The sequence below is a fragment of the Zosterops lateralis genome (genome assembly GCF_965231275.1).
Source record: "Zosterops lateralis genome assembly, chromosome: 30".
Lineage (NCBI taxonomy): Eukaryota > Metazoa > Chordata > Aves > Passeriformes > Zosteropidae > Zosterops > Zosterops lateralis.
In genome coordinates this window covers 1,041,184-1,059,336 of record NC_139790.1, presented here as the reverse complement: position 1 = coordinate 1,059,336, position 18,153 = coordinate 1,041,184, and the positions used below count along the sequence as shown (strand labels likewise).

The 18,153-nt window shown below is 47.9% G+C and overlaps 1 protein-coding gene across 1 annotated transcript in view; it reads left to right on the top strand.

The window, feature by feature from the left end:
* The window catches only part of UNC5D (unc-5 netrin receptor D), a gene marked incomplete at its 5' end in the record, with an annotated part of 94,252 nt that extends 78,635 nt beyond the window's left edge, over positions 1 to 15,617 (top strand). Inside the window, 7 exons of the mRNA XM_083880569.1 lie at positions 1,074 to 1,158; positions 2,724 to 2,892; positions 3,852 to 4,079; positions 6,242 to 6,391; positions 9,385 to 9,549; positions 11,695 to 11,873; positions 14,319 to 15,617. Coding sequence (XP_083736695.1) covers positions 1,074 to 1,158; positions 2,724 to 2,892; positions 3,852 to 4,079; positions 6,242 to 6,391; positions 9,385 to 9,549; positions 11,695 to 11,873; positions 14,319 to 14,520 — 1,178 coding nt within the window. The 3' untranslated portion in view covers positions 14,521 to 15,617. The remainder of the gene's footprint in view (positions 1 to 1,073; positions 1,159 to 2,723; positions 2,893 to 3,851; positions 4,080 to 6,241; positions 6,392 to 9,384; positions 9,550 to 11,694; positions 11,874 to 14,318) is intronic.
* Positions 15,618 to 18,153: the final 2,536 nt, after the last annotated feature.

Below are 18,153 nucleotides of genomic sequence, written 5' to 3'. Positions count from 1 at the left end.
TGAAGGGAAAAGTAACAGCTTTGTTTCCTTTGATAATTTATGCTCCTTTCATCTGATGATGTTTCCATGAGAAGAAGGAACTGAGAGGAACATTCCCTATTCAGAGGAACAATCCCTAACAGGAATTGAAAGGAACATTCCCCACCAGGAATTCAAGGGAACATTCCCTATTCAGAGGGACATTCCATATTCAGGGGAACATTCCCAACCAGGAATTCAGATGAAGGTTCCCAAGCAGGAATTTGGGGGAACATTCCCTATTTAGAGGAACATTCCCAAGCAGGAATTCACAGGGACATTCCCTAGCAGGAATTTGGAGGAATATTCCCTATTCAGAGGAACATTTCCTAACGGGAATTCAGGGGAACATCCCCTAGCAGGAATTCACAGGGACATTCCCTATTTAGAGGAACATTCCCAAGCAGGAATTCAGAGGGACATTCCCTAGCAGGAATTCACAGGGACATTCCCTAGCAGGGATTCAGATGAAGGTTCCCAAGCAGGAATTCAGGGGAACATTCCCTATTTAAAGGAACATTCCCAAGCAGGAATTCAGAGGGACATTCCCTAGCAGAAATTGAGGAGAACATTACCTATTCAGAAGGACATTCCCTAGCAGGAAATAGAGGAAAACATTTCCTAGCAGGAATTCAGAGGGACATTCCCAAGCAGGAATTCAGATGAAGGTTCCCAAGCAGGAATTCAGGGGAACATTCCCTATTCAGAGGAACATTTCCTAACGGGAATTCAGGGGAACATCCCCTAGCAGGAATTGAGAGGAAACATTCCCAAGCAGGAATTCAGATGAAAGTTCCCTAGCAGGAATTCACAGGGACATCCCCTAGCAGGAATTGAGGGAAACATTCCCTATTCAGAGGAATATTCCCAAGCAGGAATTCAGATGAACATTCCCAAGCAGGGATTCAGATAAACATTCCCAGCAGGAATTCAGATGAACATTCCCAGCAAGAATTCATAGGGATGTTCCCTTAGGGCTGCTCCCTCAGGGCTGTCCCCTGTCCCTTCCCTCCCTGCCCTTCCCAGGGCTCATTCCTGCCCTTGCTCTTTTCCAGGGGTCAGCCTGTTGATCCCACACGGGGCCATTCCCGAGGACTCTTCCTGGGAAATCTACCTGTCCGTCACCCAGAGGGAGTCCAGGTGAGAGCTGCAGGATCCTGGATCTGCCTCCTCTCGTGGCTTTGGGATGGGACAGGAGGGGTCACTCCTGGTCCCCATTGCTGGGGTGACCCTGAAAGGGACACAAAAACGTTCCTGGAGTGCTGCTCCTGTGAAATCCATGGAATTCTTGACCTGCTGCTCCCTTCTCCTCTCCCTGCTCAGGAGGAACTCAGCACCTGCACCTCAAGCTCTGGGGCTGCTTGGATTTATTTTTTTTTTAGCCTGAGAATCCAGCAGAATTTATTATTTTGACACTTGAGAGAGGGGAAAAAATAAATTGGCCTTTTTTTGTGCCTTTTTTTGTGCCTTTTTTTGTGCCTTTTTTGTGCCTTTTTCTTTTTTTTTTTCTCCCCTGCAGTGTCCCTCTCACCAACACTTGTTCACACAGGCTGAGGGGAGGGGCTGGGACGTTCCAGCCTTTCTTCAGCAGGAATGGAGTTTGGAAAATGCATTTTCCAAGTCAGCTGGGGCTTCTCCCCTTTTGATATCCTGGTTTTATTGTCGTATCTTCTTATTTTCATCTTGGTTGAGGTCCTTCCCCTAATTTTTATCTTGGTTGAGGTTCCTCCTGCCATTTTTCATCTTAGGAACACCATTTGCTTTCATTTGAAGAGGGAACTGCGTGCCCAGAAATTTAGAAATCAATCATGGGGATCACACGATCCAAATGAATTAAAATATGACCAAAATTGACCAAAATTAACCAAAATTAAAATGCAATTAAACGACAAAAAAAAAAAAAAAAACAAAAAAAAAAAAAAAAAAAAAAAAAAAAACCAAACAAAAAAAAACAACAACAAAAAACAGCAGGGCAAGAGTTTTCAGTTGCTGGTTCAGTGTCCAAGGGAGTCTCCTCCACCCTGGCACTGCTCCTGCCCAGGGATTTATTCCAAGAAATCCAGAAAACACGTGGATGTGGGGCTGGGTTGAATTTGTTGGAGTGGGAGGGAAGAAAAGCAAGTCCCACATCTCTGGAATTCAGCAGGCAGAGGATGCAGCCGTGAATTCAGCCCAGGTGAATCCCCTTAGCCCAGCCCTCCATCCAACACATCCCTGCCTCTGAGCCCCTAAAAGTCACCGAGCCCCTTCCTCCTGCAGAATACAAATGGGTTTTCAAAGCAGGGAGATCACACTCAATCTGGAAAAAAAAAATATATTTATGAGCCTGTGGTTTTTTAAGCCATAATTTGTTTTATCTTCGCTGCTGCGAAAACATTGCTGATGGCAGAGTTTGAAGGCAGAGCACGGTGGGGACGGGAGCAGCTGGTGCTCAAAGCAGGGCTGGCTGGCACAGAGAAATCCCAGCGCTGGATTTGGGTTAAACAACTCGAAATTCATTTTTAAACAGCAGAGCCCTAAAACTGCCCAGCTGCTGACTGGAGTTAGATGGGATCTGATGGGTTTGTCTCACCTCCAGCTGCCGCGGAAACGAGCAGAAACGCGCGGATGGATGGAGGGAAGGAGGGAGGCGCTTGGATTTGAGCTGAAACATTTTTCAGTGAATTCTCACCCCTGACAGCCACTCTTGTCTTTGCTGCCCCAAGCCTGGAGCCCGAGGGCCCCGAGGTGCTGCTGGGGCCCGAGGTGAGCTGCGGGCCCCCCGAGCTGGCCACGAACACCCCGTGTGCCCTGACCATCCCGCACTGCGCCCACGCCGACCCCCAGCACTGGAGCATCCACCTCAAACGGAGGACGCAGCAGGGGAAGTGGGAGGTAAGCCCAGACCTGTGCCCACCATGGGAATGGAATTAACCCTGGGTCGTGCAGAGGTTTTGGCAAGGGGGAGGCGCAGGGAGAGAAACCTGAGAGAAACGGTTACGGCAAAAAGGGTTTGGGTTTTTTTGTGAAGGAGCAGCAGGATTGGTTCCTCAACCAATTTGGGGGTTTTACCAAGATGGGCAGAAGTTCGTGGCTACAAAGCCCAGCCGTGGATGCCATGGCTGTAGCCTGTCCTTCTGTCCTCCTGTCCTTCTGTCCTTCTGTCCTGTCTCTCTCTGAGCCCCTGCCTGGTTTTTGCTCTGCTTTCAACCCTTCCCAGTCCCATTTCCTTAATTCAGATTTACCCAGTCCATGGGCAGCTTTAAACAGGCTGGGTCACTGAGGAGAGGGACAGAGGGACATGGGGACAGATGGACAGAGGACATAGGGACACAGGGATAGAGGGACATGGGGACAGATGGACACAGGGACACAGGGCAGGACTGAGCAGAGCAGAAGGAATTTTTCAGGAGGGAAAACGTGTCTGTAATGGGTGTTTCTGGAAGGAAGTCAAACCCCAGCCTTTGTTCAAGGTTTGCTTATTGACTTTAACCTTCAAGGTAATTTTTTAACTTGACACTGGGGGGAAAAATTAGCCAGAAAGTCAAGAGCACTTGAAAAAAAAAAAGCTGCTAAAATTGCTTAGGCATCATCATTATTATTGTATGTACACAGCGAGCTCCGCACAGGGCACGGCCATAAATCCTCCTGCTGACTCAGGGCTAAATTGGGAATATTTACTCAGGGAAGCAGTCCCCCTTTCTCCCCTTCCCCGAGAGTTCAGCCTGGCTCTCAGCAACGCTCTGCCTTCCAGCTGAATAAAAATAAAGCATGAATGCCATGAACTCCTCTTGTCGAGGCCTGTTGATCACGACTTCGCTTTATTCTCTTTAAACCCGAATTTCGTTTTGCAGGAAGTGATGTCTGTGGAAGAGGAAACTACTTCTTGCTACTGCCTGTTGGATCCTTATGCCTGTCACATTCTCTTAAACAGCTTTGGAACTTATGCCCTAATTGGGGAACCCCTCTCTGACTGCGCCGTTCGACAGCTGAAAGTCGCCGTTTTTGGCTGCCTGTCTTGCAATTCTCTGGATTACAATCTGAGGGTTTATTGTGTGGATAACACCCCTTGTGCATTCCAGGTAAACGCCTTCCCTTTGCTCCTCTGGGCTTTGTTTCTTTTCCCATTAAATGATGACATCTTTTCACTCCCCTGGGTAGCCCCCAACTTTAACCCAAGGAGGATAGTGGGGTTTTTTTCAATATTGGAATAAATCCTTTAATTTCCTTGCAGTTGTGGATTTACACTGAGAACTTTAGGGCAGCCAAACTCTCTTCTTTTCTCTCTCATTTTTTACCGTATTCTCAGCTACCCACACTCACCCAGCCCTGGTTTACAAAAATTCAATTATCCTGCATTTCCTCTTATAAAAAAAACCCAAAAAAACTCAACCCAATCCCCACGTGGCAATTGAGAGGAGAACGATTTTCCTGCGCCGCGTTCCAGGACAAAAACAACGACATTCTCTTGGCTCCTGGTAAACTCAGGGGCTTTGACAAAACGCTGTTCTTTGGGGAGCTGAAAGGCAAACAGTTGTGAGATGAATTTTTTTCCCTTTTTTTTTTTTTTTCCCCCTTGGCTGTCGCACAGGAATGGAAACACGGCTCCTACTGCCGCCTCTGTGCTTCTAATAAAAGCCAAGGCACCAAAAGGATTGTTAGAGGCTCACAATGGCTTTGTAATTATCCTCTTTATAACACTTAGACAATTAGCGGGTACCGGTGTCTTCCTGATGAGTCTGGAGGAAATGATCAGAAGAATAATTACGAGTTCTCCGCGCTCCCAGGAGGGAGAGAGGGGTGTTTGCAGATACTGAGACAACCCTGGATAATGCAATGATGCAGCCCCTAAAAGCAGGTCAATATTAGTGGGGAACTTGGGGAATTACGGAGGTTTTTTGGGTAAAATGTCACAGTTGGGGTTGCCAAGGTGTGTTTGATTAATTCTGCATGGCGCAGGTTTATGTCAAAGATAAAATTCTCTTTTTTTTTTTTTACTTTTTTTCCCGGTGTGAAAACTCTCCTTGCTCCCTTGACTTGGGCCTTTGTGAAGTTCTGGGAAATTCCTGGCCCTTAAAACTGGAGGGACCCAAGTTTTTGTGTTTTTGGCCAAATGTTGCTGTGGGAGCAGCCCCATGTCTGCACCAAAGGGAGAGCAGCACTCACAGGATGTCCAAAAACATCCAACACACTCCAGGAATTTCAAGAAAAAAAAAAAATTAAAAAATAAATTAAAATTAAAATTAAAATTTAAAATTTAAAAATTAAAATTAAAATTAAAATTAAAATTTAAAATTAAAATTTAAAATTTAAATTTAAAATTAAAATCTAAAATTAGAATTAAAATTAAAGTTAAAATTAAAATTAAAATTAAAATTAAAAATTAAAAAAAATAATCTGCTCCCTTTGCGACTGGAAACCAAAAAAACTGAAATCTCCCAATTACCTTCCTTCATACGAACCCAACCACCAGGGGTTAAACCAACCTAAATGCCCGTAAAAATTGGTTTATAATAAAAAATCCATTAGAGAGCTGGAGCATTGAATTTTCAGAAGGTCACAACGATTCCAGGAGCTCCTCTGGCAGCAGCTTTGGTCCTGAGGAGCACTAAACCCCTTGGATGGACACAGATTTGATATAATTTATGTGGATTAAGAAAGGTAATTTGGAAACACTGCTCGCCTGCTGATCCTTAAAGACTTTTTCAACATTTCCTTTTCCTCACTGGTGTTTTTTACTGCAACAGCACAGGAATAAACAACGCTTAAGTACAGGCAGGGGTGATTATTTTTTTTTTTTTTTTCTGCCATTATGTTTTAAATTCACGGAATTACATTGAAATTTCTCTCGGATCAGAGCTCTGGAGGACTGTAGTGCAAACCCCCTGCCCGGAGTCCGCCCTTCACGCTGCTCAGGGTCTTGTCCAGCCATCCTAAAAGTGCCCCAGAGGTGGGACATGGAAGTGAATGATTTCACCTGAAGTGTTGGAAAGCCCTGAGAGAAATTCCTGAGCAAAGCTGCTCTTAGTCCAGCTGTGCTGGGCTGCACTGGGGCTAAAAATTCAGTGTCCAGAAATGGGGCTGGCAGTGCCCAAACTTGGCCTTTTGGGAAATACAAACACCAAACCCATCAGCTGCCCACGAGAGAATCTCCACGGTGCGCCCAACCTCCACAGAGAGGGATTTCCATTGGATTTGGGGTTTGCTCCTAACACTGAGAACATTCTCTCCTCCTCCCTTGCAGGAAGTGGTTTCGGATGAAAGGCTCCAAGGGGGGCAGTTGCTGGAGGAACCCAAACTTTTGCCTTTTAAAGGCAACAGCTGCAGCCTCCAGATCTCGGTGCTGGACGTGCCTCCCTTCCTGTGGAGGATCAAACCCTTCACTGCCTGTCAGGTACCTGCACCTCCCCTGATTCCCTTTGCACTGTGGGGACAGAACCCAGAGGAAAACAAGTCTCTTTTTATTTAAAAAAAAAAAAAGCTTTAAACCTCCCGAGCGTTTAAGGAAAACATGTTGCCTTTGGATTGTGACAAACACAGATTTCGTTTATACCAGAGCGCCGTAAATTTGTCATTTCGCAGAAATGCGCCTTGTGCTTTCCTTCCCCCCCCTCCCCTCCTTTCAGTTGCCTCCAACAGAATGCAAATATTCCTCCTGTTCAGGCTTAACCACTCCTCAAGATGTTTCTTAATATCTGTCATCCCAGTTTTGATACAACTGTGGAAATGTGGCTAAAAATGACATTTAAATGTAACCGCGAGTTCAAATCACAGCACATGGAGACCGAGCGTTAGAACTGAAGAGCAGCAAATTGGTTTTTCTCTTCTCCATTAATTAAAGAGGCTGTTGAAAACCGAAAAGGACAAAAAAAAAAAAAAAAAAAAAAAAAAAAAAAATCAAAACAAAAGAAGAATTTCCAAGGATTTTGATGACTGGAAATCCTAAGGAATGTGCTGGCACAACGGAGTGGGCTGGTTTTAAAATACAGCACTCAATTAGAATGTACAAACTCCCTTCTCCCGGCAGCAGAGACACAATTATCCATCCTCCAGGATTTTGGCAAAAAAAAAATCAAACCTGTTTTAAATGTGTCACCACACTCCCCAAAACATGAGGGGTAATGGGCTCTGAAAGTTATAAACACAGACCCACAGCCAGAGAAAGCCTCTCCTCGTTAACAACGTGGGGATAATTGGAGCTGAGATTTAAAGAATGAAATGAATTAATCCTTTTGCAGTTTCTTAGGGAAAAAAGAGCTTTGCAGGGTTTTGTTTGCTCTCCTCACTCACCTGTGTTTTAAAAGCCAAGCCAAGCAGGGTTGGGATGCCCCAGTTCTCCAGCAGGGACCTGCCAGTGTGTGCCCAAAAAAAAAAAAAAAAAAATTAAATCACAGGAGTTTCCTCTTAATGCAGCAAATTCACTCCTGCCCTCAGCAGATTATAGAGCTCCACACTTTGATTAATTTATTGTCTCCTAATCCCTTGTCCAAACACAAAGAATAAATGTCTGTGACAGACTGGAACTCAACCTCCAAATGCCACTTGGAGCCTGATCAGAGCAGGACCCAGGGATGGAAAAAAAAATCCTTTGCAAAACCTCTGTGGCTGACCCAGGGCTGCCCTGACCCAAAGGAATATTTACATTTTATTTCTCAGTGGAGCTGGGATGGCTTGGACAGCTCAGAAACACCATCACTGCTCCCAGGAGGAGCTGCAGAACCTCCCCTGGCTCTGAGCTTCCCTCGCAGGGAACAGTCTGGTGACAGCTCTGGTTTGGTTCCAGCCTCTTTTATAGAGGAGAGAAATCTATTTTTTGCACGTGGAGTTTCTTCCAGTGTTCCCTGGGCTCCTCTCCTACGCCCCACCCTGTGAGAGCAGCTGCTTGTGCTGCCTGGCAGGAACAACTGAACGCAGCCTGTTCCAGGAAAGTCTCTGGTCCAGCACCAAAACCTCCCTGGGCACTGCGGGGAGGGAAGATTTATGGAAATGACGTCCCAGACAAGCAGGGATCCCACTCCCAGGCTGGAGCAGATGAAGAAATCACAGGATCACAGAATCAGAGATGAAGAAAGCACGCTGAGGAGCTGCGGGGAGGCAGCTGATGGTGGCAGGTGGCACCAGGATTCCTGCAGGCTCTGCTCAGAGCCCTGTTGGTCCTGGCTGGCAGCAGCAGCTGCCCAGGGCTTGGCTCCTTTCCCAGGGGGATCCCTGGAGCCGTGGGTGGTGCAGGAGCTGGGCAGGCACCTCTGGCTGCTCTTTGCCTCCCATCCTGCCTCTCCTGGAGGATCCAGCCCTGCTCGAGGACCATGAGATGATTTACAGCCCCTGTGTCTGCAAGGAGCTGGATGATAAAGGCAGAACGGAGCTGAAAGCATCTCCGGAACACTCACACCACTCATTGTTCCAGCACTCCTCGGCTGCTCTGTGTTGTTTCACACGGAGTCAAAGCAGAGATGATCACCCTGAAAAAAAAAAAATCTAATTACAGTTGCTCCACTTCTAACGCTTTGCTAATGTTGCCTTCATCACTGTGAGCATCTCCCTGCTGCTGCTGCTGCTGCTGCTGCCAGCTGGGATCCAGGCAGGGGATGGGGACAGGCAGGGGTGGGGACAGGCAGGGGTTGGGGACAGGAAGGAAGGGTTCCAGGACAATTTCCAGTGGGAATTTCCTTTGGGATGGAAAAGGGAAAGGTTTCAGGGCCAGAGCAGTCGTCAGTGGGAATTCTCTTTGGGATGGAGAAGGGAAGGGTTCCAGGGCCAGGGCAGCTCCCAGGGGGAATTCTCTTTAGGATGGAAAAGGGAAGGATTCCAGGGCCAGAGCAGTTCCCAGGGGGAATTTCCTTTGGGATGGAGAAAGGAAAGGTTCCAGGGCCAGGGCTGTTCTTGGAGGGAATTTCCTTTGGGATGGAGAAGGGAAGGGTTCCAGGGCCAGGGCAGTTCTCGGTGGGAATTTCCTTTGGGATGGAGAAGGGAAGGGTGGCAGGGCCAGGGCAGCTCCCAGGGGGAATTTTCTTTGGGATGGAGAAGGGAAGGGTGGCCGGGCCAGGGCCATTCTCAGTGGGAATTCCCTTTCCTTGGATTCTGCTTCCAAGGTGATTCCAAGGAGACACAGAGCAGAATCCTGATCCTGGCAAGCGGAAGGGAGCGAAGTAGATTTTTCTAAATATCTTTAAGCACCTTTTTGAAGCATCTACCATTCCTTGTTCCCTTGGAGCTCTCACCCACTGCAGCACCTCAGCGTTCATTACCAAAATCCTCATTTTTTGTCTCTGTACCCCTTAGACCTGCCAGGGTCATTACTGAGCTCACCCCAGCAGAGTGTTGTAGTCACATCAGGGGATGTTTCCCCTCTGTCCCCTGTCCCTGACGTGTCCCTGTGTCCCACAGGAGGTGCCCTTCTCCCGGGTGTGGCGCGGCAGCCCCCGGCCCCTGCTGGGCGCCTTTTCCCTGGAGAGATTCAGCCCTGGGACAGGCCAGCTCTGCTGCACCGTCAGCGTGAGGCAACTGCAGGGCCACGAGCTGCTGCTGCACCTCCAGACCTCCGTCATCGAGGTAAGCCCTGCTCTGTTAGTCTAGGAAAAAACACATAATCACGGGTGTTATAAGTGTATATTATAAAATCGGCTTTTACGAGATGTGCGTTATATGGTCGATAACGTCGCGGTAAAGATATAGAATATAAGTTTTTTATTTCTGTTATTAGTAGAAAAAAATTAGGCTTAGTGGTAGTAGTAGTTGATATAAGGATGCTTAAAGTGTCTGTTTGGTCAAAATAACAGCCAGTGAACATGTAAAGAAGACTCTGCTATTGATACACCAACTATCAGCATCTCCCATCTTGAAAAAAGTGTGGGTCAAAGCCCAACCTGAAAGTGATAATGAAGACACAGCCAAAAAACACACATAGTCTAAAAAGGTGGACCTAAGGAGGGGCCAGGCTAAACAGTTCCTAAAATATAGAAACTAATTTATAGAAAAATATGAATATGCAACAAACTGATGCAATAAAAAGAGTATTTAAAGAATGTCTCTGATATAGCAAAGTGTAGACTTAGCTGAATGTCAAGTCACTTGGCCATACTTTCCTTTTTTATCTCCTAATTGTCTTAATTTTTTTTATTAAACCTATTTCTTAAAAATTTACCGAAAAAGTGAACCTCGTTTTTCACAACGGGAGATGATTGTATGCGGTGCTTTATTTGGAGAGCTCTGGGAGCCAGGGGTCTGGAGACCCAAATCTTGACTCCAACAGAGGTTTGGAATAGACGCGGTTTTATACTTTACATAAGGATACATGTTAATCGTTAAATCCCATTGTTCCCTGAGCAGGGAGTGCAGCAGCTGGGCAGGAGCAGCAGGAACAAAATCCTGTGTAAAAACTCAGGACTTCCCGAGTGCTTTTTGCCTCTTTTTTTATTATTTCACAAAACCCCTCTGTCACTCTCTGTGTCTCCAGTCCCTGTCACTCCTGCCTTGCTCTCCCTCTCTGCTGGTTTTTAAAGGCCCTGTCTGCACACAAGTCCCCAGAGCACGTCCCAGCTCTGCTCCGAGCAGATTTGCTGCTCTGCAAGGTTTTCTCATGCCTGTCTCCAGCGGTGATTGAAGAGGGAGGATAATTCGAGTGGAAAATAAATCTACAAGTGACAAGTCCCCCCCTAGCCCTGGATGCGCTCGGTGCGTGACAATCCCGCAGCACCGGGGTCGCTGTGCTTATCTCACACGCGCAGGGCAGCAGCAACTCCTGCAGCACCCAGGGCTCAGCCTGCCTGGCCCTGGGGACGTGTCACCAATGTTGGATGGAGGCTGCGCCACCGCTGCTGGTTGATAATCGACGCTGTGTCACTCCGGGATGAGTAATGCACTGAAATTTGGCTCCGTTATGCAAGGCTGGTGTGATGATTCCATGAGGGAAAAGAGGGGTCAGATCTGAAAAGGACCTGGATTATGGAGAGGCTGGGGGAGCTGAGGTGCTTAAAGAATTCAGTGTTTAAAAAAAAAAAAAACCCAAAGAAAGAAAGAAAAACCCGTAAATTTGTGCATCCGTGTTTCAGGTTTAAGTTATTAAAGGTTTAGAAACACAGCACTGCTCTGTAACACAAAAATAAAGAAGGAAAGGAAATATTTTCCTTCATGGAAGGAAAATAGCATCACTTTAAAGGTTTTTGTGCACAAAATTTGATGTTCCAGGTGTGTTGCAAGAGGACACGAAAAGAACCACACTCACCTGTCAGGATGTGAGATGCAAAGGAAAAGGAGGGTTTATTTTGGGAATCTCAACTTAAATAGTTTTTGGGATTTGGTCACAAATTGGAGGACGAGAAGAACACCCCTCCAACCCCAGTGGTCAACTCAGAAACCCATCAATTTGTTCTTCCCCCTAGAAAAGAATGTGTTATTTATAAAAATATCATTTTGTTTATCCTAGAATCTGTAAGAAAACTCTAGTAAAATAAAAACAATCAGAAGGCTGAAAAATCAGGACGGCACAGGCGTCACAAACCACAGCAGCACCTCTAAACATCACTCTTTGTTTATCTTACAATACCCAAGAAATCTCCAGTAAAATAAAAACAATGAGAAGGCTGAAAAATCAGGGCGACACAGGCCTTCTTTCACAAACCTCTTAGCTCACTCATTTTCCGAGGAATCCCAGGTTTGACTCTCCCTTTCCCCGCTCTGCTCTCCCGTTCTCTGCAGGCGGAGAGGGAGAACATCACCTTCTTTGGGCACGAGGACGGCGCCTTCCCCGCCCAGCTGGGCCCCAAGGCCTTCAAGATCCCGCGCTCCATCCGCCAGCGCATCTGCGCCACCTTCGACGCGCCCGGCGCCAAGGGCAAGGACTGGCAGATGTTGGCCCAGAAAAACAGCATCAGCAGGTGATGGCAGAGCCCTGGGCACTTTGGGGGCACCTGGAATTGGAATTGTTGGCTCTTCAGGGGTTGGTTTTTTTAGTTTGTTTGCTGTGCTCGGTGTCTGTCATTGTCATCAGACGGATACGAAAGGATGGACACTCACACAGTCAGTGTCAGGGCAAAAAAAGAAGGGAGTTTATTTGGGATTTTTATTTTTATATAGTTTTTGGAGTTTGATCAGGGGTTGGGGGATGAGGTTGACACCTCTCTGACCCCAGTGGTTGAACTAGAAGTCCGTCACAGAGAGGAAGGCAAAACCAATCGACTTTGTTTATGTTGCAGTGCGTGAGGACTCAAGTAGAAGAATGTAAAACATCAGAAGGCTGAAAAAATCAGGGCAACATGTCATTACAATTCAAGAGGACTCATGTAACAACACATAGAACTCTGATTTCATTGGAGAGCTCAGAGCAAAGTTTATTGAGAGACAGATTTTTTTTATCCAGTGTTTGTATACAATCAATATGATTGGTTATTTTAGAGCAACACCTCTCGACCGTCTATCATTACGATTCAGGAGGGCTCACGTAACAGCACATAAAACTGATTTTTTTAGAGGGTTTAGAGCAAAGTTTATTGAAAGACAACTTCTTTTATAAAATGTTTGGGTAAGGAATAGGGTAGGTCCTTTAAGGCACCACCTTTTTGTAAACATCTCTACCAGTAAACAAATTGGAGAAACACCAGGTGTCAGGAGGACGAGGATATCCACAGGGATTATTTATGGGGTTGTTCTGGGTTCCTCCTCACGATTTCCCCAGCCCAGACTGAGAGAGTTTTGTCCTTGGCTTTCCCACAGGCCTCAAGGCACTGCCTGGAGCCTGAGAATCCACATTCTGACCACTGCCAGCTCCCTCAGCTGTGTGTGTGCAGGGAACTGAGGGGCTGAGCGGGGCTCTCTCCTCAATTCATCTGCTGAGAGCTCTCAGCTCCTTGTGCTGGGGCTCTCTCCTCATTTCAGCTGCTCTGGGCTGGACATTCCTCTGTCCACCCTCAGGAGCCCCAGGCTGCAGAAGGAAGGGTTTTGTCCATCATGGGAACTGTTGTTGGACTCTGCATGTTCCCCCAGACAAATCCCCTTGGTGCTCATGGGGGCATTTCCTATTCCAAAATGAATCCTGCAGATTTTTTATTATTATTATTTTTTTTTTTAAGGGAAAGACATCTCTAAAAGAGACAGTCATGCTCTGCTGTTAGGAGTAATAATATTATGATTATTAAAACTGAAAGATGCTGTAAAAACCAATTTACTTCTTGCTTTGCTTTTTCCGCTTGGCTAAATTAAATTGGCGGAGGCAGCTCCCTCACAAAAATATTTTCTGATTGTCACAAACTCTATAAATGTGTTCCCAGGGGAGCAGAGGAATACTTAAATCAAGCGAAGTAACTTTCCATTGGCTTCTTGCTTTGCGTGGGAGCCTCAATTAACCACATCTGAGCCAAAGGAAAAAGAGTTCTGAATAAACACTTTGTTTTACCAAATTCTGTTCAAATCACCCCTGCAGGGTCCTAAAAACAAAACAGAAACTTATAAACAAAATAGAAAATCACAGATAAAAAGTGATTTTATCTGCATAACCATCAATTGCTGTCAATTCCTCTCCCTGTCACGTTCTTGCTGTATTTCTTGGTGATGCTGCTCAGAAGGGATTTACCCATCCCAGGGGCAGCAGGGCTGGGCTGGGGACACCCTGGGCTGCTGGTCACTGTCCTTGTGCCAGGCTGGGCCTGGGGACACCCTGGGCTGCTGGTCACTGTCCTTGTGCTGAGCCTGGGGACACCCTGTGCTCATGGTCACTGTCCCTGTGCCAGGCAGGGCCTGGGGACACCCTGGGCTGCTGGTCACTGTCCTTGTCCTTGTGCCAGGCTGGGGACATCCTGGGCGGGTGGTCACTGTCCCTGTGCTGGGCCTGGGTACACCCCGGGCTTCTGGACACTATCCCTGTGCCAGGCTGGGTCTAGGGACACCCTGGGCTCCTGGTCACTGTCCTTGTCCTTGTGCCAGGCTGGGGACAACCTGGGCTTGGTGGTCACTGTCCCTGTGCCAAGCTGGGCCTGGGGACACTCTGGGCTCATGGTCACTGTCCCTGTGCTGGGCTGAACCTGGGGACATCCTGGGCTGGTGGTCACTGTCCCTGTGCCAGGCAGGGCCTGGGGACACCCTGTGCCCATGGCCACTGTCCCTGTGCCAGGAAGGGCAGGTGTCACACCCTGTGTTTGTGGTCACTGTCCCTGAGCTGTTCAGGTGCCACACAAGAACCCACCACCCTCAGCATCCCCTCACCTCATCCCCCAGCTCCACTGGAGCGTTTTTACTTTCCAATCCCACTGACGGTGCTGAGCACAGGGCACAGCTGAAACCCAAGGCTGCTCCTCATCCCTGGTTTTTTTCCCCCTTTTTCCCCGCAGGAATCTCTCCTTCTTCGCCACCCAGAGCAGCCCCTCCGCCGTCATCCTGGACCTGTGGGAGGCGCGACACCAGCACGACGGGGACCTGGACTCGCTGGCCTGTGCTCTGGAGGAGATTGGGAGGACACACTCCAAGCTCTCGGATGTGGCAGAGCCCCAGCTCGAGGAGCCCGAGTTCCCCTGCAGCAGGAAGGGCCTTTAGTCCCTCTGTCCCGCCAGGACACACGGACAGCCCGGCCCTGACCGCGGGGACAGGGGACAGGAGGGGTTGGCGGGGATGGAACTCACCCCAGAGCAGTGGCAGTGCCAGGAGCAGAACCAGCCCTGCTAAAAAAAACCTCTCTGGTGATGAGGAAAAGAAGCTTCTCACTGTCCTCCTCCACTTAAAATCCACCTTTTGGTGCCCCAGACAATCCTGGACTTGTGCCAGTCCCGGGGCAGGAGGGAAGAGAGACACAGAGCCATAAGAGGTAAATGTTGTCGTGTATTTAGGGACAGTCATGTTCATGTAATGCCTAGTGAAAAATCAGCAAACAGCGGTGGGTATTTCGAGCCACTGGAGGTTAGTCCTGCTTTAAAAGGTTCCTCACTTCGGGAGTGGTTTAACAATCCCATCACGTTGTCACTTTATGTCTGCTACAGGAAAACTGAAAAATTTGGCCTTATCCTGTTCAGATGTTTGAGGAATTAGAAGATCTCATAATTATTTCATCCCACGTGTGTAATCCAAATAATTTGTTTTAAAAATTCAGCCCCTTGATGAATGTACATTTGCTGCAGAGCTTTGCCCTGTTACCAAAACCCCAGAACAAACCCCTTCTCTCTGAGACTGGGGGGGTGTGTGCACACGCAAGAGGAATTTTCTAATTTTCTACGTCTGCAAACTTTTTTAGTCAAAAAACTGTCTTTGGGGGCGGATTTAAATAACCAAATAACACACGGGAAATTTCCAGCCCTGTTTTAGCACGTTGAGACGTTTATTTTTATGACTTCACTCCCCGTGGTTGAGCTGAAGGTGAAGGCAAACGAGCACAGCTTCCTCTTGGTTTGGTTTCGGGCTGAAACCACAAACCCCACAGGGCACTGCCAGCACTGGCCTTGATTTTTTGCACAATTTGGGAATTTCACAGCACCCAGAGCTTGCTGTGTTACCTTGGTTTAGATATAAATTGTATTTACCCCCCAAAAAGCAGAATATAACTGGAGAATTCACCTCGGTTTTTTATCCATTCCATACAAATATGAGTTGTGATTTCAACCAAACCAAAAAGAGCTGTCACTGTGAGCGAGGTCAGCTGGTGGAGCTGGTTCTGAGCCACATTTTATCATTATTTTGGCCATTTTTTCACTCCCATCCTTCACCACAGCCCAGGTGCTCCTCAGCCCATGAGGCTGCCAGGGGCACAGGCAGGAGGAACAGGAACAGAAATGAGGCTTTGGGAGCTCTGGAAATGCAGAAAAACCCAAAACAAGGATTTTGGGAGGCTGTTTTGGCCAGGAGCAGCACCAGGGCAGGTCCGGTCTGGAATTATTCCTTCACTCAGCACTGCAGTGTGAAAATCTGAACAAAAACAACAACAACAACTCTGTCCTTGCTCCTGCTTCTTTGGAATCACCAATGTCACCGCCTGCCCAGCTCAGGAACAGGCTGACACTCGGACATCCTGAGATTTGGGAATCCTGAGGCCCCGTGCAAACATTTCCTGCAGCTCAGCATCCTCCCTGCAGCCTGGCAGGAGGCTCCTGGTGCAGAGGGGACAGACAGAAATACCGGCTGCAAGCTGTCACTGCTTTCAGCAGCACATGCTCCTCACAGGGCTGGGATTACATCTCCAGTGACTGCCAGTCCTCCCCCTCACAAACCTGTTCTTCGTTGGACAAAATGTCAGGCATTAGAAAAAAAAACAACAAACCCAACAAAACAAGGAATGGCAGCCGGGGAAGGAGAGAGCGCGAGCTGCTGTTGTCGGGGAAACCGGCCCCGGCCTCCAGCAGGGAATTTGTTCTTGTTGCCTCAGAGCAGCTCTGGCTCTGCAGCAGGGCTGGGTTTGTGTCCCCCCAGCATGGACCAGGGGTTGTGGGGTCATCCCCCACAGCTGCGTCCTCTGCTCTGGTTCCCAAACCCAAAGAGATGCCAAAATCCCAAAAGGAGCTTTGGGAGCTCAGCCCTGTAGTCCTTTCTCTGGGAACAGCCTGGGAATGTCCTGGGAACACCTGGGAGCACCTGGAGACAGCCTGGGAACACCTGGGAACACCTGGGAATGCCCTGGGAACACCTGGAAACAGCCTGGGAGCCCGGTAAACCCCCCATGTGCAGGACAAAGCTCAGGGACCCCTGGGCTGCTCCTTAAACTCACAGGGACCCCTGGGCTGGTCCCTAAACTCAGCTCACAGAGACTCCCAGGCTGCCCCCCCAATCTCAGCTCACAGGGATCCCCTGGGCTGGTCCCCAAAGCTCAGCTCACAGAGATTCAGCCTGGGCCTGGTCCCCAAATCTCAGCTCACAGAGACCCCTGGGCTGCCCCCAAATCTCAGCTCACAGAGACCCAGCCTGGGTTGGCCCCTAAACTCATCTCACAGGGATCCCTTGGTCTGGTCCCCCAAATTTCAGCTGACAGGGACTCAGCCTGGGCTCGACCCCAAAGCTCAGCTCACTGGGACCCCTGGGCTGGTCCCCAAATCTCAGCTCACAGGGATCCCTTGGTCTGGTCCCCCAAATCTCAGCTGACAGGAACCTCAGCCCCACACCAGAATCCCAGTTCTACCCACAATCCCCCAGAGTTCATGTCCTGAAAAGTAATAAATGTCCAAACTGGACAATTCCAGAAGGAAACTGTTCCCCTGTGGCCGGAGCAGGGCTCAGTTGAATTTTAACCTTTAGGATTTGTTCTCTGGTTTTTCTGCCCTTTGGCTAAAGCTGTTCCTTGTTGCTGGTTTCACTCTTTGAGAACCTGAATCAACAACTCGCAAGTTTTCCTTCCTATTCTTGACTCTTCTGATGCTTTTATATTCTTCAAACAAACCAGAAACGCCCCAAATATTTATTTCCTTTCTCTTAAAAAGACCTTCTGGAAATCTGTTCTCACATTTATGCGATTTGACCCAAAACACAGATGTTTTGGAGGAGCACCTGGGAAAGGATTAGAGGCCAGAAATTAAAAATTCATTCCTTCCTTCTGTTGTATAAATTATGACATTTGAAAAACAATTTTCCCCAACCAGAAGGTAAAAGAAAGAGAAATGTGATTTTTTTTTTCCCCCTTGTAGATTCCGCGTGGCCGCCCTGGCCGCGCTCAAGGGGAGGAAAGAGCCATTCTGATTTTACATCACCAAAAAATCTGCTTTGATAGATTTTCATCTTTCCTGAGCACTTTGCCCAGGTATTTCTGTGCCGTGAGTCATCGCAGGCTAATGGCTGCATTTTAAAAAACGACTCCCAGCTCCATAAAGCTCATTTCCATTCCGCGCCGCCCCGCACTCCCACGGAAATTTTATTGGGATTTTTGTAATAGACCAAAAAGATACCCGACACAATTCTCTTAAAACCCAGGGGAAGTGCTTTTGTCGTGGTTTTTATCTCTAGTCCCTCTCTGGCCTGGGCTCTGCTGCCTTTCAGAGGATCTTATTCAGCATAAATCACCAAAAAGGGATTTTTGCAGGGTCTGGGATATTCACATCACACTGCAAGTCCATTCTTCTTTTCCACCTGCAAGGCAGTGCTGGGTGGGTTTTAAAACATTCAAAACCTGATCAATTCTAGAGAATATTTCCCACAAAAGGAAGGCACAGCTCAGGTCCACGGTGATTTAAACCAGGGAGGGACCAGGCTGGGCTT